The sequence below is a fragment of the Xenopus tropicalis genome, chromosome 4, assembly GCF_000004195.4.
Source record: "Xenopus tropicalis strain Nigerian chromosome 4, UCB_Xtro_10.0, whole genome shotgun sequence".
Lineage (NCBI taxonomy): Eukaryota > Metazoa > Chordata > Amphibia > Anura > Pipidae > Xenopus > Xenopus tropicalis.
Window position 1 is genome coordinate 27,570,218 of NC_030680.2, and position 25,072 is coordinate 27,595,289.

The window sequence follows — 25,072 nt, forward strand, 5'->3', positions numbered from 1 at the left end:
TGGAGTAGACAGACAGTTGTGCCTATTCTGTATTCCCCAGAATCTGTTCTTTCCAAAAATGTACAATTTTCTGGGATAAACCTTCTGTTAGTGGAATTTTGGCCTTGAAATCCAAAGTATGCAGTTTTTTTGGAGCAGTGCTTTGGGAATTTGGTAGTGTACTGCTGGGAGTTTTTGACCTATACAAGTGAGAAATCTCCATAAAACTATATATATTTGGTATTGGCACGTTCAGGAGACATGGGACTTTCCAAATCAGTTGTATATTCGTGCATAAAATAATTTTTGTTTCTAGTATGTGTGATTATATTATGGAAAATTTGATTTTTTTTGCATTTTTAGACATTTAGAAGCCTATATCTTGTTACAGAATTGGAATTACACAAAAATTCTACCATATTTTGAAAGCTTAGGTTGTTCTGAAAAAAACGATATATTGTTTTCCTTGGTAAACTAAAAGTCCCCCCGAGGAAAGGCCCCTAAAGTGAAACAGTGCAAAATGTTCAAAAACTGTCTGGCAATACAAGTTCCGCTTTGACCAAAATGGCTGGCAGTAAAAGGGTTAAAAAAAGATTTGAGAAGTAATGTGTATCATAACGTTTTTCTGATGTTAAATGGGCATTTGGTGGGGCATCTCACCTGATTGCAGACTTAAAATGTAATTTTTCCCAAATTTCCCAAAAGCCCTTTTATCTAATGTAAACAATTTTACTACTAAATAATATTTTACACAGGAAATATGTGCCAGAGAAGTATAACATTGCAATACTTACCCCTAAATATATCTTAATAGATTTTGAACATGTTACTCCAGTAGTGCCACATGGGATATTCTCTGTGATTATTTTAAAAGTACCATTTGATGCACTGTCACCGCAATAGTCCTATAATTTAAATAAATGCCATTAAAAATATAATATAAATAAGACAATAATAACATAATTACAAATGGAACATTATCTTTAGGTTTACACTTTTTTTCCCTTTTGATTTCACTTACTTTTAAAAAAATTAAATCATGTTAATTATGTGAAACCCTTTCAGAAACAAAGTGAACTAACTGTACAGTCCATATTTTTTAATAAATGATTTTAGTCTTTCTCTCCCACCATTAAACTAAACAAGGAAGGCCTTATGGGGTCATAATGTAGTTTTGTCTTCTTCAAATGTACTTCTGACAGTTCCAGTATAGACACTTATCTATAATTGCTCTGTCCAGTCAGTTGGAATGTAAAGTGCAGCTGTGACTTTCTGGCTTGCCAGTGTAGAAAACATTTCTATAGATTTACAACAGTGCACTATGCTGTAAAGATGTATTTTCAACCTTACAATGGGCTCCACTGACTATGTAGTTAATGCACTTTTGGTGGTTGCATAGTATGCACATTATTATAAAGCATCAATGCACACAAAGGGGCATATTTACTAATCCACGAACGCTCCGAGAGCGTATTTTTGCCGAATTTTTCTACGCCCGCACGACTTTTTTGTACGCTGGCGTGACTTTTTCGTACGCTTGCGCAAAAAAATCGGAAAGGTTTCCCTACTGTTTACAATCGTTCGGTACGAAAATTTTGTGACTTTCAGATCGCCAATATGATATTATCGTAACTAATGCGATTTTTTCGTAACCATTTTCATGATATTTGCGATCTTCAGAAATTATCGTATCCAATCCGAATTTTCGAATTCGTGTTTTAATGAATCGGCCCCAAAGAGTCATCTTTGACCCTTTCCACACATCCCCCTTTGGAGTTTACATTTTATTTAAGCTTTTTCACCCAAGCATGCAGCACACACCCTTTGGATATAGAATTCAAACATTTATTTTTTTCATAATCATCTATATATTTTGTTTGACATATACTTATATGCTAAATAGTTGCAAAACATAGTTTTAAGTAAGATATAGTATTCCTAAAAACATCCAATTGCTTACCTGAGCAACTACAAATTCACAACTTCCATCAAACTCATAGAATTTCTTGTCAAAGGTAATATAATGGCCGCTCCCATAGATGGTACATGTTCCATAACAAGGTGTTTGTATGCATGACCAAAGCCCACTCTCACATGTGCTGCAGAAATAACATATCTGTAAAAACTAATATTCTTTTGATTTGTAATTGCACATATAAAAATATTTTAATGGTTTAATGCACACATATAGTACAAACAGAACACCTTTCAGTTTAATGGGATATAAGTATGAGTGTCACCTGCATCATTATCTCCAACTTTTATCTAGTGCTGTAAACATAAACTTGAAAATAGGCTCACCAGGATTTGCATTCCTCAATCAGCCTATATCCATGAGGAAACACTTCATTATTATATGAGCAAGGGCAGGAACTTTCATGGACACATCTTCCATTCCCATCATCAAGCAAACCGTCTGGGCACACACATCCAGAGATGCAGCCTGCCCCCATCTATCCAAAGAAAGAAAAAAATAATTCAAAATAAAAATTACAACATGCAAAGCTGTCAATTTTTCTATAAATTTCAGGAATTTCCACCCACCCTCCCAAGTTGTAGATGCTTATGTGGGCCATATGGGGATTTTTACTGTATGGACAAAAATACATCTGAAATCATGTTTCATGTCTTTTGAACATGTCAATACCAATGATGCCCAATATGCATATATTTACCAAACTATGTGGTGTACAAAGGCAACCAAATGTAAATAGTGCATGTATGTTCTGTACTCTGGCTGCTGCAAAATAAGCTCCTGGTATGTGTATTATGTGCCATATAACCCCCTAACAGTATGGGGATCCCAGAAAACCATATATTTTCCAAACTTACACATTCTGCTGAAATGAAAATAGGTAAATGTATCTTTTTATTGCAAACTACCAAACTACAAAGCTTTAGAAGTTTTTATTAATTTTCTGTAAATTGTCACAAAGCTTGCTTTTTATCCTATTTTATGCCCCACATATTGTAACGTGCCAATATAAAACATTCTAAATGTGAATGCCAGGGATCTAATGAGCAGTTTGATGGCCAATATGCATAGATTTAACAAACTATTTGGCATACAGAAGCCCCCAAATAAATATGTAGCAGACTCGATTCCCATTGGCACCAACAAGTAACAAAGAACAGTGCAAAATGCAATAAAATCACAAAAATCCAATAATTAATTCATTAATCAACTCATTAATTCATGCTACATCTCTCCCCCAATATCTGTTCTCTGAGAACATAGGTAGTTAGTTGTAGCTCTACTATGGTATAAATGGAAGGAAATATTAAATAAATATAAAGAGGAGCACCTTCTACTTATCTGGAGACAAATATACTGTATATAAAGGGAATGTGTAGGGTCAGATAGACACATATTTCACATGAAAAATCAACAAAAAACTGAAGGGAGAGACAACATACGAAATTTGTCATTGTTCTCATAAAAGGAATATATTGGGGGGGAAGGGGTTGAGGAAATTATATCACAGTGACTAACACAAGGCTAAAATGAATAATACACCTTCAACACTCATTAGTAAATCAAGGGAGAGAAAAGATATAGTGTGTACTCTTCACTATTTCTTCCAAAAACACCCTTAATTCTCTGCAGTTGATTGTAACACTAGCCCACTCTCACCAAACTAATCAACATCCCCCCCCCCAGTATTCACATCTGTATTTGGGATAAAATCACAATCACAAGTCTTGTGTTTTTTTTTGGAGGATATCGGATACATGAGCGTATTCCATGTTTTGGGGGGCAGGCAAATTTTACATTAGCGGGGTGTATTCTCAGCAAGAGTTTTTCAGCTTGCCGAGAATAAGCTCCGTGTGGCATTAGTCTAAGATAGTTTTCTTTAGTAGTTGCAGCAACAGTGTTTCTTTGTTTTCTTCTATTCACTCTGCAATGCCCATTATCATACCCCCTTTGCTCTTTTACACAGCTAAAGCCTTACCAGGTGATTGATCTTGAGCAGTTTGGAGTTGCACACTATTCAGGTACTGACTGGGTAGCCTTAACTTTATTATTTCCTTTTCACTTCTGTGTTGCTACATATCCTTTTAACAGATCACTTAGTTACGATTCCCATTCAGTACCATACAAAACCAAATCAGTATGTTACATTAGCTCTATCCATTTGTATTTTTTCTATATTTTGTTTACATTTATTTAACATTTGTGTAACATATGTAAATCTTTTTTTCTAATTACGATTTCACTGTTTTTCTAGTATGCACAGTGGTTGCTATGGTTACTTAGTTCAGTTTTTGGTGCTATTTCTTGGTGGGGGGGTTCATATTCACTTGCACTAGTCAGTTTTTAGTTTGTTTTTTTCTGAGGAGAATCACCATCAACCAATCAAAAAATCTGATTTTCTTTAATGAAACTTTCAGCATGTAATCCTAATCAGTGCAGTCTTCTATGAATATGTATCTGTCTATGAATATATCTGTCTATGAATATATTGTCAATGAATATATATCTGTCTATGAATATATTATAACAAATATATATAACAAATCTAAATCCCACATCACCTATGGTGCCAGAAACATGTCAACAAATATATCAACACATATAGCTAACTTTGGAGTTTTATCTGCTTTGTAGTAAAGAAATAACTATGTAGAGGAGCATCTGCTCATAGTCTGCATTTGTGTATAAATTACATACAATACTATCCTATTTTGGCACTTTGCAAGAACTTGTTGAAATTATAATAAAACAAATAATACAACATACAGGTCCGATATGCAGGGTCTGGCAGCTCCTATGTCGTGAAATGTGAGATCTCTTTTCCTTTTTACAGTCAAGGAAGACTTTCCCATTGGCACAAGCTGCAACAAAAACCTTGTGTTAGATTAGGTGTCCTACCTGATATAAGAAACCTTATAGAAGATGAAAATCAGTTAATCTGTGAATGTTAATTCATGTATAATATATTAATATATATATGTTCAAGCTAATGCTTTTTATTTACAAAAAACTAAAAGTAAAATCACCACAAAAGTTAAAATGTCCATGGATTATGGCATAACAACTAAAAGTTGTTAAAGTGCATTCATTTGAGGTTCTTGATGGCCCTCTGAAAAACAACTATGAAGCATCAAATACCCTTTAAAACGGCTTTAGGAAATGGAAACATCTATAGACAAGTAAAAAAAGTGATCTATTACTTACTCTCATTGATAAAAGATTCACAATTAAGTTTTCCTTCATGGCAGTGACTGGTGAGAAAACAGACAACAGCATAAATGACAAAAACACTCCAGAAAAACACAGTGTACAAATATTAAGCAAAACATTGGCTTTTTAAAAATTTTCGCATCACTCTATTGGAAAACAAAGCATCAATCTTGAGGTCTTGGTTACTTAAAAGATTTTAGAGTGCTGTATTTTTTCCTTTCTATGTATCAATGGGTCTTTGCACAACCATATGAAGTTCTAAAGATGTTTTTTTTTTACATTGAGCTAGAACTGGCTCTTGATTAAACTGGCCAAAGTGTTTGTGAATGTTATAGGAAAGTTAGATTGTAAGTTCCACTGGTAAAAAAACTAATGTGCATTATGTTTACACTGTAAAAGTCTTACAGAAATGCCCAACAACACACCCTAGCTGAGGGGATCAGCAAAGCATTAACTTTTTCTTTCATAAAAAAAAATAAAGTACTTGTATCTGTTGATGTACTACTTTTCCTACTGTAGAAGTATTGTAACTTTCAAGGTGGCGGTTGTATGCAATTGTAATGCTTATGCTAGTAACATATAAATCACACATGGGGAGTATATAAGAGCAAACACCACAATCAGTACCTTATTTACTGCATAGGCACCCAAGGACTTGTGCTAGGGATAGAGCTTAAGGGGCCAAACCTCAAGTTCCTATATAAAAACCCCTTGGATGTTGCTCCTAATGGCATCAAAGCAGGGGCTTATTTTTGAATTCCTGGCTTGGTGGCAAGGTTTAGTTGCATAAAAACCCAGTGAAATTGCCAAACAGAACCTTCTGTAGGCTGCCAGTCAACATAGGAGCTACCAGATAGCCAATTATAGCTCTTATTGGCACTGTGGCTCATGAGTAAGAAAGGTTGGGGATCCCTGAGCTAGGGCATCCCCAGATCTAAATACAGTCCAGCATGCAATAAATCTGCTAGTAAGCTGAACCTAATAAAATTAACCGAAGTTCCTAGGTTTGCTGTATGATTTTTTGTTGCTAATACTCCCAAAATTCGAATTATGGGTAACAAAAACCTCACATTTTTTGGTATTTATTAAATGCAAAAACTTAAAGAATTGGAATTTCAAAATTGGGCAGCTAAAGGCTTGCAAGTTCATGTAGAAGTCAATGGTAGTTTTTGAAGGGTTTTTTGAGGTTTTTTTTTTTTTAATTACAAAAAACACTCAAATTCACAAACTTGAAAATTGATAAATAAGCTCAATAGAGTTTGATTTGTTAAAAAAAAAAAGGTGGAGGGATACAGCATTGCAACTTCCTGGCCTAGTGAAATGAACATTTTTAGATCCCATCTGTCTCTTGTATGAACTTGGGGCATTGCTACATGTCACATGCTCATGTCAAACAAATCACTCCTTTCGCAGTGCCTAACAGGCCTTGCAATTGCGGAATTAGTTAGTAGTTATCAAATAACTCCAGTAGTTATTTGATTGTGGCTATAGTATGCAATACGGAAACAGTTTTTAATATGCAAAGTTGAGGCAAGGACATGAAAAAAGTGAGGCCAAATGTGCCTGTCCAGCTATTAATGTAGGATCCCTTATTTCTATACTTACCATCGCTCATCTAATTTGTAGAAAACCTCATTTGGTCTAAGATACATTCCTTGGTGGTAGCAAGAACACTGTGATATGGGAACACAACCATCTTTTTCATTGAGATACATTCCGTCTGGGCAACCACAGCCATCAATTGGGGTGAATTCACTGTCACATTCTTTTTCTCCAAGTGCCAGGGAGCGGCAAGTAGACTGGCAAGTAGTGATGTTATACAAGTATGTCTGGGAGCCTGGGCAGCTGGGAATCTCTTTATCTAAAAAGGATTTTGAGTATATTTAGATAAATACTAAATACCTAAATACTAATAGGTAAACGATCATACACTTCTGACCCTCAAATAACTGTGTGGGGGTTTTAACCTTGAAAGCAAGTAAGTTGCAGGTAAAACTTAGTCCCTTTGCTAAACGTATATTGAAGCAGTAGAATTCTTAATGAATCGCTTAGGTCAATGTAGGACTGGCCAGAAGGGATGACTTTGACGTAGTTGGCCAAACAATTCCTGTTTTGTTTAACGGGGGGGCATTTCTTAGTAGCTTAATGCACAGAATGTCTTAATGTCCTATATATATTGATAATGGGTGAGTGCAGAGGATTTCTTGTTGTTGTCTATATGTATTTTGTGGTCACAACCTCATTTCACCCCCGCCTAATGGTTTAAAATGTAATGGTTGAGCACAACTTTCCCCTTTTTTGCTGTGCATATTACTGCCATAATATACAGAATTATAGCAATGCCTTGTTCTTTGTTGGATCTTTGAACCATTAAGAAAAATGGAACTTGAATTAAGCATGTCTGTTTAATAACCCAATATTGATTTATCTATTAATAACCATCAAAAAAGCAGTTTTAAGTTCTAAAAAGCTACAAAGTGATTACAGTTACAATTTACATTTTTCCTACAATGCTGTAGGGTTCCCATGCATCAATAAGTGCAGCAGTGTTTGGCAGCTCAGTTTGGAATGGAAGGGAGGACTGACTGTGTGATAATGAGCAAAACTATACTGAAGTGCAGAGAGCACATTTTGATGCAAATATCTTTAATGAATGGGGGTTAACTTGCAACTCACAGTGGAGGAAAGTGAGAAGGTGCTTATGTTTTATACAACAAGACAATCCAGTTTTAGGTACTGACCCATAGGTCACATTTATTTTGGGAATTTTTCAAGAAGCATTCTCATGGAACTGGAGGGGAACTACTGAAAATGACTTTTTTAAACAGATATAATACCTAATTAATGAATATGTACAATTCTAAGAATATAGACGTTACTGGTACAATATTTGTGCCTTTGTACTGATGTGTGCCTGAATTCTTGCCCACTGCAGTGAAACTGAACATACTGTACACACAGTATCCTGCTTTATATATCTGTAAATAAAATGTAAGAGAATTAAACTTGTCTTACCGCAGATTCCTCTCCTCCAGTCCCACAAGATGATTCCTTTTGCAGCACAGGCTCTGGCATATGAGGACAGTGTTGCGCACATACAGGCTTCGCTATGACTACAGCTGCAGGTATCGTACTCACATCTCTATGGAAGGAAAAATATGTTAAGGTTCTAAAATAGGTTCAGGTTAAGGCTCTTATACAGAAATATCTATAGTGACAAAATAAAATGTTTAAAATTGAATGGAATAGAAAGATGTATGATGAAGTGATCACTCTCTATATATTTAATTATCATAGAATGATGGGAAAAAGAGGAAGAGTGCAAAAGAATGGATGATGGAAAAAGTTTTGGAGGAAGGGTTGATGTTAAAAGAAGCTGTTAATGATGATGTATGCAAGAGTGAGACTAGGAAATGAGAAAGTGTGCAAAAATGAGCTAAGAGAAAAGAATATATGTGCAACAAAGGTCCAAGGGAAAAAGGGTAGAATGAAAGGAATTGTGTTCAAGATGGAAAAAGATGTTGTGTGCAAATCAAATAGTAGTATCAGTAGGGAAGGAGAATGATTGCACAAGGTGATGATGGGGAAAGAGTTTATGTGCAAAGGGGGGTTCTAAAAGAGGATGTGTCTGAGACAGGATGATGAAAACAGAGGCTGCAGTCGCTACCATTAGTCACATGGTTGGAAAAGTGGATTATGGAAAAATAAGTCTGAGAAGATGCAGGGAGAGTGGGCAATCATACAAATAACTTTAGGTAGATTTTTTCACCCCATATGTAATAAAAGGCACAAAGTTGGGGTACTTGCAGTAAGCCATAGAAACAGGTTACCAATATATGCTTTCTGATGATTACTCACTAAAGGTGACTAGATCTGTGCATAAACAAAGTTAGCCTGATTTAAGGAAGCAAGCTGGTGAAAAATTACTGTTTGAAATCACTCATACATGTAAATATATAAAAATAGTATGCTTTATGGACTGTAATGGAAAGATGTTTTGTTTTGAATAGTCTCTCTTGTGACAAATGTATACTTGTAGATTGACAAACTCTTTAGACATTTAGCATCTTGCTAACTTGCAACAGAGTGTTAGAGTTAAGTTACTATTCAATAATAATATTAGAAGATGGATCAGGGAGATTATACAATACTTAAATGAAGGACTGCAGATAGACAATAATAAATAAATATTTTGCCAGACCCACAGTTGGGTGGGGGCTGGAACATTTTTTATATTGGTGCCAATGTCTCCCACACATTTTTTGCACTCCAATGAGGGTAAGGTGGGCTTCATTCATTGCTAGTATATTGAGTGCAATATTTTTGTCTGTACAAGAAGAGCTGAAGTTCTAGTCATCCAACTAAAATAAGGCTCTTATAGTTACTATGTAAAGGTTTTTGATTCCTACATATATTTTACAAACTGTATAAGATAAACCTGTGTGATTGAACAAAGCTGTGAATTACTTGCATCAGTAAAAAGAGGTTAAAAGTAATTATTTTTTTTGTCACAGTGGGGTTATTGAGCTATTTAAGAAATTTTACAAACAGTAACAAAAAGGAATAAAACAAAAAGGAAAGAAATTATTGCATGCATAACATTAACATAAGGCACTGACAAAGTCAGAGCTTAAGAACAATTACCTTATAATATTCTACTGGGTCTACTGCAAAATGACATTTCCAAAATGGAGACTCTGAATCTCTTAACTTAGAACACCATTTCTCAGCATAGATTTCTGCAGGAGATAAATTAAATGATGTGACAATGGAGAAAGTAAAGGTCTGTAAGAAATGGTATAAGAATATACAGCCTGTGTAACTGGTTTGATTTAATAGGGTGCTTACTCGTTTCAATGCTGAAGCTGCAAGGATCTATTAAAACCTCTACTGACTCTTGGCAGGTAGACTGTATTTTCCAGGTGTTGGCAAAGGCTGATGCTGTTGATTCTTCTATACCTGCAGATGTTTTGAAGTCATCTCCTTCTATGTAATTAAAGTTACCGCAAAGACCTATGAAGAAGAAAATATTTTTACATTTTTCTGTTCACTCTGGATCACTAATAGATACTCTATTCCAGCAAGTTTACTGACTGGTGATTAGCTTTCTATTAGCTATTCTAGGCAAACTTCATAAAACAGGATAAAAAGTAAAAATAAATCATAGTATATGGGAAAGAACAATTTTCTTTGCTGTCTGTATGCTTTTGTCCTTCTGAACAGAACACATACTGTAATTGCATCTTTCAGACCACCTGTCTTAATCTACTGGACATAACCTTTTTAAAGGTGTAAACTTTTGCATAGTGTATACTATACTATACTACAATATTCTGGATGATAATTTCAATATACATTTTCATTAATTACTTTTTATTGTGACAAAAAGTTTGAGCTTGATGGAATTATGTATTTTTCAGTCTAAATTACTATATTACTATGCTTGCCCTTTGGGACAACTATGTGGCCTTTTCTCAACACCATTAAAAAAGTGAATATGATCTGGAAAAGTCTATAGTTTATCCTAGTTCCTTGGCACTGGTGGTGGTGGTGTTTTTTTTAAATATAGAAATGTAAAATATTTCTTAGGGAGAGCAGGGTGTTTTCTGAATGTTCACCCTGCCTCTAGGCTAGTTAGATATCATTAATTTATGTTTATAATTATAAACTTACCTTCAAAGGTATTCTTAGCAGAATTATCCATGCTAATATACAGCTGCATCAGTGGTAGAAGATAGATTTGAATTTGGAGACCAAATTTTGTCTTGACAAAGATGTTTGATTCTGTGGGCTGTATAACTGAGAAACTTCCTAGAAAGAGATTGTTCAAAGTCTGTTTATACCAATATTTTTAAGTGAGTTTTTATTCTCATAAAATTATAATGCTATACAGCATTCTATTTAGAGTGTTTGTGAACACTGAGGGCCCAAAAAATCTTTGAATCTCACAGTATCCAACTCCTCACAAAATCAAAATCATAATCGTATAATCAAAATATACACATCTTTTCTGTGTAGTTATTTGTAGGGGTTTATTTATTAAGGTAGTACAGTGCTAAACACATGTAATTTACATTGCAGTCATTTGTTCAATAGAGTAGATCCCTTAAAAAAACTGGACTTGGTGGATTCCTGTGGGATAACAATAGCACCACAAACAGCTACTTACAAAGCACAGCAAGTCCTGGATTAAATGACAGATCACATATAGCATTATAATGTACTCTGTTTGCATATATATCTAGGCCTCCTCAAGAAAACAAAAACTTCTTTAATATCTTAATTAATCTCATTCCTACCATATAATGGATCTTACCTGTCACTTGAGGGATGCTAATTTTGAGATCATTTAATAAAACAGAACCATCGGCTCTGATGGACAAGACCTGCATAATTGAAGAAATGTTATGTAACAATTATCATACATATAAGTAAAAATAAAAAATGGTATAATATTTCATAAAACTTCTTCCATGAACATACGTTTTTATTGTCATCTGTGTAGAACTGGATGGTTTTTAGACAAGTCTCCCGTGAGTGAGCATTGCATGGAGTCAGCTCGGCTACAATAGCATGGGTCTCACCATTCTTTAATTCAATCTAGAGGTCAAAACAGTCATTAAAAGTGGAATCTAATACATATATTGTAAGTCATAACACAAACATTTGAATTATTTTCAACAGTAATTATAGTTATATATATAGTGTTTTACAGCAACGATAATGAAAATTCCCCATAAAGTACAAAAAAATCATTACTAAGTATGAAGAAAATAGCAGCAGATTATTACTACAGATAGAAACACTGTACACAACACTGTGTAAATAAGATAACCTGCACTTAGAAGCACACAATACAAATGTATGCTTTTAAATTGTACAGGTAAGGTGCAAATTTAAATTTTGCCTCTTTTTTTCCATGAATCCCCACTAGTATTATTTCATCAGTACTTCGATACAACTTTAATACTGATTAATTTGAAAATATTCCTATCAGTTGAAATATGATATTGAAAGGGGCCTTGCCTTTGTTAGCAAATAGTAACAGTTGCCATGGAACTTGTAAGATTTCCCATCAAATGTTTTGAAATGAGCTCCTCCTTCAATGGAACAAACTTTGGGGCATATTCCATGGGTGCAGGTCCATTTACCTGCATTACAAGAGCTAAAAAAAAAGAGAAACAGTCTTTAAAATAATAAAGCACCGAAACGCATAGCAGAGAACTCTCCTCAGAGCATGGCAGTAGCCTACAAAGCAAAAAATATAACTATTAGAATGCAAAGTACTTTTGCTAGGACAAAAGTGATGTGAATGAAACTGTAGGTCCACCATATTCCTTAGTAACAGAGTAAAGAAATATATATAGGGGCATCTTTTCACATATATCTGTTACATTCAACTTTCTTGTGTGACCAACCATGCACCTATATGGCAGTGGATTTTTTAGGACAGCCTCTCACCACAAATGTCCTCATCACTGATGGGACTTTTCTAGAAGATGTACAGAATTGCCACTGGGCTGATGTACAGTATTGTCTTATAGCATGACACTATATGCCCTATTTAGAATTCTGATACAAATAAAGTATATTTGTCATGTACTGAAATAAATTGGGAACCAGATGAGAGCATCCCTCCACATCCCACAATCTGTCAGACTTTCTCTCAATCTCTGAGCCTTCAAAAAATCTCTAAAAACACATTTATTTAGAGAAGCTTAACCCCATTTAGTTTAACATAACCTCAGTGTGCTGCTAAAGGCAATAAACTGTGTCACACCTCTCACATTGCTTAATTCTGATCTTGCCCATTCTCACACCTTGTGTATCAACCCTTTCTTTCATAAGCTCTTTTGGGCAGGGCCCTCTCCACCTCTTTTATCAGCTATTGGTTGCTTTATTTGTTACTCTGTATGTCCAATGTATGAACCCCACTTATTGTACAGCACTATGGAATATGTTGGTGCTTTATAAATAAATGTTAATAATAATTATCTAATTTCACTTGTTTTTTCAAATGGGTATTGGCTTATTTGAAAAAAAAAAAAATGGGTGCCACCAGCAAAAGGCAAAAGAGGCTTTCCTACATCTTGCATTTGAAATATAGTAATTTGATATAGTATTTTGCTTATCAAATATAGAGCTGCAAGAAACAAAAGAACATTTACCCTCACTAACAATATTATGAGCTGGCAACCTTTTCAATGACAATTCTGCTTTGCTTTTTTCTAATTTTTAATTTATTCATAAAGAACTTTGAAATAACTCTCAACAACATTATCAATTAACCTTTTTTTCAGCCCAAAACTAGTAAAATTCCAATATCTCCAAGAGGAAAGTATAATCACCAATAATTTACTGCTCATTGATATTTCTTTATGTCTTGCTAAAATAAATCAATTTTAGCAACATATAAACACTACAAAAAAATGTAATTACTACATCAAGATAATATTTATGTCTTATATAGGGATGTCTTGAAGCTATATCTATAAGCTATATTTACTTGAAGGAAATTGTTGATGTTTGCCAAAGAAGAAAATATACCTACTTCAGCACTTAATAAAAAAGGGCCCATAATATAAGAGCTACATGAATATATTTAGAGGTGTAAGTGGTATGGGTCAGTCTCTGCCTTCAAGATATATTGTAAATGAAATGTAAAACTTTCTTAAATATTTTGCTGATACAGGTATGGGACCCATTATCCAGAATGCTCGGGACCAAGGGTATTCCGGATAAGGGGTCTTTCCGTAATTTGGATCTCAGTACCTTAAGTCTACTAAAAAATCAATAAAACATTAATTAAACCCATTAGGATTGTTTTGCATCCAATAAGGATTAATTATATCTTAGTTGGGATCAATTAAAAGGTTCTGTTTTATTTCAACATAGAAAAAGGAAATCAGTTTTAAAATTTTGAATTATTTGATTAAAATGGAGTCTATGGGAGACGGGCATTCCGTAATTCGGAGCTTTCTGGATAACGGGTTTCCGGATAAGGGGTCCAATACCTGTATACTGTATTTGTAAGGTAAATAAAATATATAAAAATTAAATGTTTACATTTATGCATATTAGGGTACTTATAAACTTTCTTGATGTGAGCCATACAGTAACCTTACCATTCTTCACAATCATTTAAAATCTTTGATCCTGGAGCATAGAGCTGATCTTGATACTTGCAGTGACATTCGCTAATTGAAATGCAGCCTGCTTTATTGTAGTCATCCCACACTGTGCCTAAAGAAAGCCAAGAGAGTCAGTTGCCATTTTCTTTGGAATAAAGTACTAGCATTTGATGGACTTCATTAAAAAATGTATACAATTAGGGAATTTTAGACTGTAGTCTAAAGGAGTTTGGGGAATTGAAAGAAAATTGTATGCTATTACTGATCTAATCAAATTACTAATGTTAGGTGAATATGAACTTTTTTACTTGTTGAATGTTGACTACTCACTGTCAGACAATTGCAGGATGCTTTGCAGTCCCTTTTCTGCAGAATCTGAACACTTTTTTGTTAATACTATTTAAATTTTTAGTCTGTCAAGGTTATGACCCTTTTGTGTTCACAGATTCGGATACATGGCAGCATCCTTGATCCTTGGCCATGATTCTGACTGTGACAGCTGCCACCTGCTTTGCCCTTTGGCCTAGTGATGGTTTACATCTTCTTCTTCTGTCTGCTCAGATTTTTGCATGGCTACATACAGTATATTTCAACTAGAATCTTTATTATCATGTCTGGCCAGTCTAGGACCTCTGGGGCTCCTACTGTTTGTAACACTGACACTGTGAAGGATAAATCCTATACTCTTTGGTTGGCTATCCCCTTAATAATGTAACAGATGCAACAGATATATTCTGTAGCATAACATTTCCACAAGACTTACCATCAGGACAGAAACAGCCATCTACATCATGTTCCTCACAATGGCTTTTTATTTCATGGTGAGAACACGAACTTATGCATGGGGAACCACTCTCCTTGTATACCATGTTCCCAGGGCACTGTTTAGCTTTTAAATAAAAAAAATATATGTTTGTAACATTTATTTAAAAAATTAGAACTAGGATATAAGGTTTGATGTCATCATACAATTATGAGGAATATAAAAAGATGCTTACGACAGAGGTCATTGGTTCTCCAGTTCTGTGGGATCCCTCCTGCATGAGTGCATTGCCTTGAAAACTCAGTTAATGTACTGCATAGACATGAGACATCGGCACTGCTACAGGAGCACACATCGAGCATGCAGGCCATAACATAATCTGATATGTCAAAAAGATCTTGGCATGATGAAAAAGCACTTTGGCTGAGGTAACTCTTGCACACAGAGTACTGAAAAAGAAATAAAAAAATTAGAATTAGTCTATGTTATGCATTCTGGAGTACTAATTTTTTAGATATAATAATGGTTTGTTACTATAAAATGTAGTAGACATAACTGTGTTTAATCAGCTTTCTAGAGAAATTTATTTTGTGTTGTTTCACCTATCAAATTATTGTTTACAGAGTGCTTATCAATATCAAAATAGGATTGCAGCCTTAAGTGAAAACTTCTTCTGTTATAGTTAACCTTGAAGATGCAAGTGGAAACTAAAAGACTAGCCTAGTACTCACAAGTCTTTCTGTAAGTGAAATTAAATCAGAGCAGACAAAGAAAACCTTTACTTGGTCACTTACCAGGGTAATGGCAAATAAAAGGAACCAATAAAGGGGCAATTTAAAAGGGATCAACAATCAGACAATAAAAAATACCACAAAAGTATACATAAAATGTGCAAATGTCTTGTTAGAGCATGGGGATTTTGCATATATCTTTGTTGATACTATAAGACCAATTTTTACACTGGATTAGCATTATTGTTAGTTTAAGGGCTCTGGCACACGGGGGAGATTAGTCGCCCGCGATAAAACTCCCTGTTCGCGGGCGACTAATCTCCCCGAGTTGCCTACCTCTGCCATCCCACCGGCGAACATGTAAGTCGCCAGCGGGATGGCAGACGCGGCGGGGCAATTTCAGGGAATCGCCGAAAAAGACTTGCGAGTCTTTTTCGGCGATTTGCGCGAAATCGCGCCGCCGCGTCTGCCATCCCGCCGGCGACTTACATGTTCGCCGGTGGGATGGCAGAGGTAGGCAACTCGGGGAGATTAGTCGCCCGCGAACAGGGAGTTTTATCGCGGGCGACTAATCTCCCCCGTGTGCCAGAGCCCTAAGAGGTCCCTTAATTCTAGTCACTCACATAGGATACAGTTTTTTCCCTAAAGTGCAGGAACCCACTGACTTTTCTTTACTAACATGACTAACTACCAAACTGATTTTTTATACTGTTATTGTAACTGCACTGAACTTGATAAAGCTAATTGCTGATGGGTACACAAATACTTTTATAATTATGACTAAATACATGTACAGTATACTTACGTATTGCCCACAACTGGACACGTTCATTTGTTGGCTCTCATCTACATTTGTGCAGGTTAAAGTGGGATCATTGATGTTTTGCATATTTCCAAACTGGATAGGGTTGAGTGGCATATCTAATATGGAAAAGATCAGTTAATAATTGAACATGCAAATCTACCCCAAAAAGGTTCTGAAATTATTTAGTATGGCCTAATCTAGAAAGCAAACTTACCATTCAGATAGAATTCATTACTGACTGGAGCACCATTGTAGTCCCCACAGAGGCCACACATCTTGTTTTGATACTTGGAATCCACCTCCAACTGTGTGAGGATAAACCATGCTTTAAGTAATTTATCAATGCTTAAATGATACAAAAATGTGACTTACAATATCATTGTTTCTTAAAACTGGAAATAAATACACAGGCAGAATCCAATTCAGGGCAGGAGGAAAAAAAATATCTGCAGCTTTCGATAATGTCTTTGTAAAATAAAGCATATGAATGACATTTCCTAGATCCGGAAAACACCAGGTCCCAAGCATTCTGGATAATGGGTCCCATACCTGTATATATATATATATATATATATATATATATATATATATAGTACACAGGGAGAAGCACACCCTATACAAGTCCAAATGCCCTTGGTGCAGGTTGGTTTGTCCCTGAGTAAGAGCACTGGTTGTGCTCGAAACGTTGGAATTTTTTCAATAAAACCACTTTTTCTTTTGTATCAAGTCCCTGTGGGTGCTGCACTCTTTCTATTATATATATATATATATATATATATATATACTTATTGTTGGGTTATTTTCTTATCAATTGTTCTACTTTGTGGGTTTATATTACCCTTACTATTTATGTTCCCCTGTAACCTTTCAGTGGTCATCATTTCCTAGATGTCCCCCATCACCTCACATTTTTCCTAGCACATAACACACAGTCAGGCTGTATTTCTATCCCCTTCCTGCTTTTTTCCTTAAGTATGTACATCGTTCCTCATGTGCTGACATTTTATTTCATTGTCTATGCTCTATTTCAGTGCAGTCCAACTTCTGCGGTGCCGAGGGCCGGAATTTCTCTTACATACATGATGGAGGGCCGCTAATGGAAGTCAGTTTTGGTCACTCCCCCATATTAGACCACACCCACTTCAAACCACACCCATTTTATCACAATGGCCGCTGCAGGGATATCAACCATCATTCATATGTTAAAGAATTATATTATGTCATATTAAGACATACCCTTAAATCAGTATGCCTCGTCCCCTGTGGATAGCACAACAAGATTCACCTCCCACAAGCAGCATAGGGTAGGCAGAGTATTGCACACACAGGCAGCACTCTGCCTGTCCTATGCTGCCTGTGTGTGCCATACTCTGCCTATCCTATGCTGCCTGTGGGTGCCATACCCTCCCTGCCCTTTGCTGCCTATGTGCCATACTCTGCCTACCCTATGCTGCCTATACAAAGGCAGCATAGGCCAGGCAGTACATACAATGTCTGAGGTGTGAACAATGAGGTGATTACAGCCTGAGCCTGAGGTGTGAACACTACAGGGGTTGAACAATGCAGAGATTAAAAGGTGTGAACAACACAGGGGATTACATTTTTAAACAATACAGGGGGATTACAGCCTGAATCTGAGGTGTGAACCATGCAGGGGGCCAGTTAATCTCAGTACTGATACCATTTAAAGCTTACACAAAGTTAAGCCATCAAAGCAGCCAGACAGGTGGGGAGCCACACAGAGGGGGGTCGAGGGCCGCATGTGGCCCGTGGGCCGCCAGTAGGACAGCACTGCTCTATTTAATGCTCTATTTTCGCTTATTTCCTCAACTGGCATTAAGTCATTATTGCCACTAATTCCAGATTGCCTTCACTGCTCTAAAAATCAGGCTACCACAGGGCTAATAGGGAGTACTAATAACTTTTAATTGTATTTTTTTTTTTTTCTTTATTTTTTAGGTGTATTTTATTTTTTCATCATTTTGTTATATCTGCACATTTGCTCCATTGGTTGTGCACTTGTGGTCATTTTCTAATGGAGCTACATATAGGGGTGTGCGAATTGGCCAACAGGTTGGTGCTCTAGGAGATATTATACAGTACTAATTATCCTAGCAAGTTCAGCATTCTTGTGTGGCTTGTGAGCATACAATGGTTCATGGTCTGGTTTAAAACTGCCATTCTTAGTTAATGCACTGCTATGTCTTACCCTGCACCTGCATCTGCTACAGTCCCTACAGGGACACAAAGTTTGCTGCCATTCCATTATGAATATACATTGGGCTTACTGCAAGTGGTGTGAGTTATATATACATTTCACAAGTGGTGTGATTTATAGTTACACCTTATCTAATGCAGTGATCCCCAACTAGTGGCTCTGGAGCAACATGTTGCTCCCCAACCCCTTGGATGTTGCTCCCAGTGGCCTCAAAGTAGGTGCTTATTTTTGAATTTCTGGTTAGGAGGGAAGTTTTGATTGCATAAAACCCAGTGTAAAACCAAACAGAGCCTTCTACAGGCTATCAGTTTACATGGCCAATTACAGCTTTTATTTGCACCCCAGGAACTTTTTCCATACTTGTGTTGCTCCCCAACACTTATTACATTTGAATGTGGCTCACTGCAATGTCTTAGATTACAAACTAAGCATTTAAGGGGATATCAATCCATAAATTTAATTTATTTCTCAATTGTTTAAGAAATTTTACAAAAAACTAAAATCTTGCCACTGTGAATCAGTTGAGATGCCATACAAATCAATGCGAAGTGTATCTTTAGCATTCATGCAAGGTGAACAATTTACATTTTTTTTCTTGTTTGAAAATAAATAGACAACTGCTATTAGAGACTTCACCTGTGATTTGTCACCTCCAGTCAAGTGATCTTATGTATCCTGTTTAGATTTTTAATAAATGTGCTGCAATTAACAGAAACCAATATGTGATCACAGGGAAAATCATGGTTGTTTTTTTAACCACATTTGTGGGGGGGGGGTTTATTGGTAATAATTCTATATTTTATTTCAAATAAAAGCCTATAGTGCATAGAAAGTGCCACATAGTATTCTTATACTAGATACTCACCATAACTGAATCTTCTTGGTTCCATGTGAGGGTCAGGCCAATCTTTGTATGCACCTTTGTGTACCCATCCTTCTTGGTTATTGAAACTCCATAGTTGAAATAAGGGCTTTCAAAGCTGAGGAAGATTATAAATCAGTCTTAATAAGCAACACTAAGGGGCCTATTCATGAAAGCACAATTTTTATTTTTTTTTTCAGAAAAAAATCATATTTTTTCTAATTTATAGAATTTTTCGTTAGGACCACTTCATTCAAACTGCTTCCACCAAAAAGTAATATTTTGCGCAAAGACTACGACCATTTTGGAATTCATTCAAGCTTTGATATCATGACTATCTTTTGGCCAGGTTGGATCTGTTCAGTGCCATTGAGTCCTATGGAAGGCTTCCGAAATCATGCATTGAAGTTTCAAATGCAGAAAGGTTTTTGCGCCATTTATGATCATTCGGATCCGAAAATTTCAGATCACAAACACAATATTTTCATACGACCAAGAAAATAATTTTCATTACATTTTCACACATCAGAAATTATTGTGGTTACTCCAAATTTTTTCCAATCGTGCTTTTAACAATCAAAAATTTGTGCTTTCATGAATGGGCCCCTAAGGAGCAGATTTGATAAAAATGATTCTATAAATCACACAGGAATGAATAGAACATGTGTGAGTTTTTATGTATTAAGCTCTTAACTCACGTTTTGATAAATTGGTTCTTAGTATTTTGTTAAAAACAACAGAATTAGAATTTCATAAAAGATAACTACTGGACTTTTTTTTGAGTAAGATACTTTTGAACTGACATCCCAGGTAATAAACTTCAATCATAAATAATGTTATACATACAGTAACAATCAATGTTTAAATTTTGGATGATAATGGATGTCCAGTAGTAGGTTGTAGTGACTTCCTACACGTGTTTTAGAATGCAGCAGTCAAATAATGTTTGGTGATTTTTGGAGTTGTAGCTTTAAAGTCAAAGGAGAACTTAATTTTACCCTATTCTCACCCTTCACCACCTCCACTACCCCCACCTCCAAACTCCTTTCCCACAAGAGCTATTCTGTTCAGAAGTTAAAGGAAAACGAAAGGCAAAATCACTTGGGGGTGCCAAAATGTTAGGCACCCCCAAGTGACTTTAACCGCTTACCTCGTACCCCGGGCTGGTGCCCCTGTTTTGCAACATATTTAAACTTAAGGAGAGCAAGCCCCCCCCCATTCCCTTTAGGAATGTAAAACAAAATTCATAGGAATTAAATTAAATTTCATATTTTCCCCCAAACATTGATTGAGTTTTCAAGTAATAAACCATGAGATAAGTGATGACATCATTACTGGCAAAGAAAAATTAATTCCAACAGGAGATACCAGTAGACAAACAAGGCTATCAAAGTCTCACAAATGCTATAACTTATGGCAAATATAAGAAAACTTCATAGTATAGAATTGAAGATGTGCATTTACTGTCTTTCCCTGTGTAACTACCAGCAGATGGATTTGGACACGACAGGCTTCCTTTAAAAGTATATATTAAAGAAAATGCGTAAAATGTCACTAAGTATTTAAATAAACTTTGATCTTGTTCTGTGTTAATCTCAAGAATAAACACAGTTTGTATCAAAGTTAGATATTTATGAAAAAAGATAAGGACAAATTGAGTGGCAACTTGTGCAGTAGAGCACACATTCATTGTGTTAAGTGTAAAAATATGCAATTGACTTACATTTCCCCATTCACCTTCTTAGCATCTCTCTTCAGTTCTAAGGTAACATCCTTGATTTGAATAAGGATTTGGTGAATGACTGGGTCACCATCCTCTATGGCACGCTGGATGTGGACAGAAAATTCATGGTAGGAGTCCCCACAGTGCGAAGCCAAATTATAGTTGCAGGTGCCCGGAAACTGATAGATCACTCCATCGAATGTCTTGTAATGGAAGTTGCCCCATGAACTGCAGATAGACTTAGTGTGGTCGATTGGTCTACCTACAGTTTTACAAATCACACAAGATGTCAAGGTTATATGTTTTTGAATCCAGTAGTTTGAAATTATATGACAAAAGGTTACATAAAACTGCTAAATACGTTGTGTAGAGTATGATATTTTTATATTTATATAGGCTCTATTACAACATACATACATTAATTACTAAAAGGCTAGATGTATATATGAACTAAAACATTTGAAAGAAATTTCCAAGAATACTTTTGGGAACATTTATTTACGTAGTTCTGGTCCTCAAATTTCCATGCAGTGCAAAAAAATCCCATTCATTTAAAGTAGGCATGGGGAGTGGGGCATGGGGTGCTGTTAAAACCCTGGAATTATCACCACCTCCAAGCCAGGTGGTAGTTCCAGGTTCCCCACAGTGACCTGTGGCAATCACTGCAGAGCAATGCCCAAGAATTGGGCACACATCAAACACACATCAATGTTATGCCAATCAGAGCTAAAAATATTCAGGGTAACTGTGGCCACTTTGTGTTGTACAGATGCAGCTAAATCAATTTTAAAGCATACAGTATGCCATGCCAGCCATACATTACATGCCTCATATGTACCGCTATTACAATGTTATTGTGATTATACTGTTCCATCCACTTTAATTAATACTAGTAACTAGTAATACTGTAAATACTAGTATTAGCTTATCCTATTTGAAGATAACCCATGTTAGCAGTAGATGAATCCCTAGAAGAACTTATTTTTGTTTCTACATCCAAATTTGGTATTTCCAAAAAATCTTGGGCATTTTTAGAAATAATCATCACCAGTATAGTCAAAAATAAAGACAGATCCCCTAGGACATTTCAATTGTGTGCATAAGCATTATTTTGTTATGGTGATTATATTGTTCTCTGCTCTGGGGCAGATGGTAATGAAAGTGCTGGCTTGCACCCGCTGATGCTGCACTCATGATGGATTTTTTATCTTATGCAAGGTGCAAAGTGCAGCACTGCCCCTGCTGCAAGTTTGATGTAAATAATCATGAAGAGGCTTTAGCGCTCTTGAACATGTGGCAGGGACAGCCATAATTGGGCTCTGCTGCTTTCTTTACCAATCTGCAGTTGAAAACATATCATAATCATGATCATAGGGAGACTAATTAAGTAACAAAAAACAGATTGAATTTTACCTGGAATAATGTCATAGGCACTTGAGAAGGAAAGTGTCAAAGCCAACCATACCCAGATCCTAGGAATCTGGAATCCCATGGTTTGCTCCTTGGCCATGCAATGACAACCTGCTTCTCTCATTTCTTGCCTTTTATAATGCTCAGCAGGACCTTTTCTGACCTCTACTTAGCCGGAACATGGAAATATCCATTATTTAAGAAAGGGATGCTAAAGGTCAAACATTAAATGTTTTCCATCTATTCATGTATGCAAAACATGTAGTTGGTGTGTCCTTAGATGGAACAAATCAGAAGTGACTTTGTTTTTACCCCCTTGTGTGACATTTGCATTTAGATTTGTGGTTACCCAAACGCTGTTGTTCAGGACCACAAGCATGTCAGAGATCCTGCATCAGATCAAAGTTGTATAGGGGCATGTTCTATAGGGACATAGAAACACCTTGGCCAAAGTAGTGATATGTGAATATTGCCTAGAATACCCTTGGCTGTGAGTTTAAAACTATACATCAGCATTTTTTGGAAAATCTGTTTCATTATGAAAACTTTGAAGTTAATGAGATTATTATTATTATTAGTTAGTTAGTATTATTAACTATTATTATTATTAGTTAGAATTACAGTAGAACCCCCATTTTACGTTTTTCAGGGAACCATGGAATAAAGATGTAACATCGGGGAAATGTGTTAAGGACACATAAATGTCAACAATTTAAAGGAAATATGTTCAGGAGTAATTTTTTTATTTGCAACACAGTTCCTTTACTCAGTTTTTTCACAGGTTTTAGCAGAAGTACTGAAACAACTTTTTACAGTACGGCAAAACATTTTGCATTTAATGCATGTGTTTGCTAAAAGTTTGAATATCACTATAAATTCATAAAAAGATGTGGAAAAGAATACTGTAGAGCACTGTATTGTTCCATCTAAAACAAAAATATGTACTCTTTTAATGAAAATCCGCTGTAGTAAGCTTAAAATTAAGCGAGGGAAAGGCATGATAAAAACAGTGTAAAATGCAGGAATAAAGCCCATAGGAATGCATTAAAATTGGTGGGACCACAACCAAACGGTGTAAAAAGCGGGAAAACGTTAAATCCGGAGCCTGCTAAATATTCAAATAAATCAAATATTTAAACAACATAAAATCTCTTTATTGTACCAGTCACAAGAATGAAAAGAAATCAGTGAAAACAATTAAAGGAGAAAGAAAGGTAAAAACTAAGTAAGCTTTATCAGAAAGGTCTATGTAAACACAGCCATAAGCACTCACAGAAACGCTGCACTGACTTCTCTGTGTAAAGATTTCTTGTGTCTGTAATTCATGTGCCAGAGACACGCAGCTCTCTGCTTTCTGCTCTCCCCTGCTCCCCCCTCCCTCAAGAATGCTAAGAACTCACTCCCCCCCTTAGGAATGTGGATCTGAGCCAATCAGCAGGAAGCTGACTCTTAGGGGCCGATTCATTAAAACTCGAGTTCGAATCCCGAATGGGAAAAATTCGGATTGGATACGATAATTTCTGAAGATCGTAAATATCACGAAAATGCTTATTAAAAAATCGTATTAGTCAGGATAATATTGTATTGGCGATCCGAAAGTCACAAAATTTTCATACCGAACTATTGTAAACAGCAGCAGAACCTTTCCGAATTTTTTGTGCAAGCGTATGAAAAAGTCGCGCAAGTGCGAAAAAAGCTGTGAAAATACACTCAGAGCGTTCATGTCTTAATAAATCTCCCCCATAGTCTAACTAACAGAGCATGTTCACTTGGTCTGGGTGTCTGTGCAGGAGTGAGGCATTATGGGAACTTTCTTTACACAGCTCAGCATTTTTTCTTCCTTTTTGGCTTCTGATCATCTGAATAGGTGAAATATGGGGAGACTTGGGGCACTATTGAGACAACTGTATGCCTGCAGCTTGAGATTAACTCTTTATTAGCCTTTCCTTCTCCTTTAAACAATGAATCTGTTAACATTACATCATTCTATCATTTAACGTGCCATTGTCATTCTGATACATTTTTTTGGGGGGGTAATGAACTACTTAGGCTTTTAGTAACTTTACAAGATGTTACCATAAACTGAATTTATTTAATGCATTTTGAATTAATAGCTATCAAATATAATAAAACATATTTTATCTATAGGTGCAAATCTCATACTGGTGGATTGCCCTCTGCTCACTGTGTACAATGTTTTAGACACAGAGGTGCATAAGTAACTTCTTTTGGCTGTTTTTTCTTTTCTTAGTGCTTCTAGCAACA

General features: G+C 35.8%; 1 protein-coding gene across 1 annotated transcript in view; it reads right to left on the bottom strand.

Annotated features, from left to right (window-relative positions):
• LOC100485356 (mucin-2) overlaps positions 1 to 22,907 on the bottom strand; it is a 110,148-nt gene extending 87,241 nt beyond the window's left edge. Inside the window, exons 1-21 of the mRNA XM_031900760.1 lie at positions 22,811 to 22,907; positions 21,398 to 21,659; positions 19,678 to 19,792; positions 16,809 to 16,899; positions 16,595 to 16,710; positions 15,294 to 15,507; positions 15,059 to 15,184; positions 14,290 to 14,407; positions 12,184 to 12,329; positions 11,648 to 11,751; positions 11,481 to 11,550; positions 10,838 to 10,975; positions 10,013 to 10,177; positions 9,809 to 9,903; positions 8,180 to 8,306; positions 6,770 to 7,025; positions 5,159 to 5,205; positions 4,853 to 4,866; positions 2,281 to 2,432; positions 1,940 to 2,078; positions 774 to 884 (exon numbers count right to left, since the gene is read on the bottom strand). Of these exons, the coding sequence (XP_031756620.1) occupies positions 774 to 884; positions 1,940 to 2,078; positions 2,281 to 2,432; positions 4,853 to 4,866; positions 5,159 to 5,205; positions 6,770 to 7,025; positions 8,180 to 8,306; positions 9,809 to 9,903; positions 10,013 to 10,177; positions 10,838 to 10,975; positions 11,481 to 11,550; positions 11,648 to 11,751; positions 12,184 to 12,329; positions 14,290 to 14,407; positions 15,059 to 15,184; positions 15,294 to 15,507; positions 16,595 to 16,710; positions 16,809 to 16,899; positions 19,678 to 19,792; positions 21,398 to 21,659; positions 22,811 to 22,907 (2,703 nt within the window). The remainder of the gene's footprint in view (positions 1 to 773; positions 885 to 1,939; positions 2,079 to 2,280; positions 2,433 to 4,852; positions 4,867 to 5,158; positions 5,206 to 6,769; positions 7,026 to 8,179; positions 8,307 to 9,808; positions 9,904 to 10,012; positions 10,178 to 10,837; positions 10,976 to 11,480; positions 11,551 to 11,647; positions 11,752 to 12,183; positions 12,330 to 14,289; positions 14,408 to 15,058; positions 15,185 to 15,293; positions 15,508 to 16,594; positions 16,711 to 16,808; positions 16,900 to 19,677; positions 19,793 to 21,397; positions 21,660 to 22,810) is intronic.
• Between the last annotated feature and the right edge of the window lie 2,165 nt (positions 22,908 to 25,072).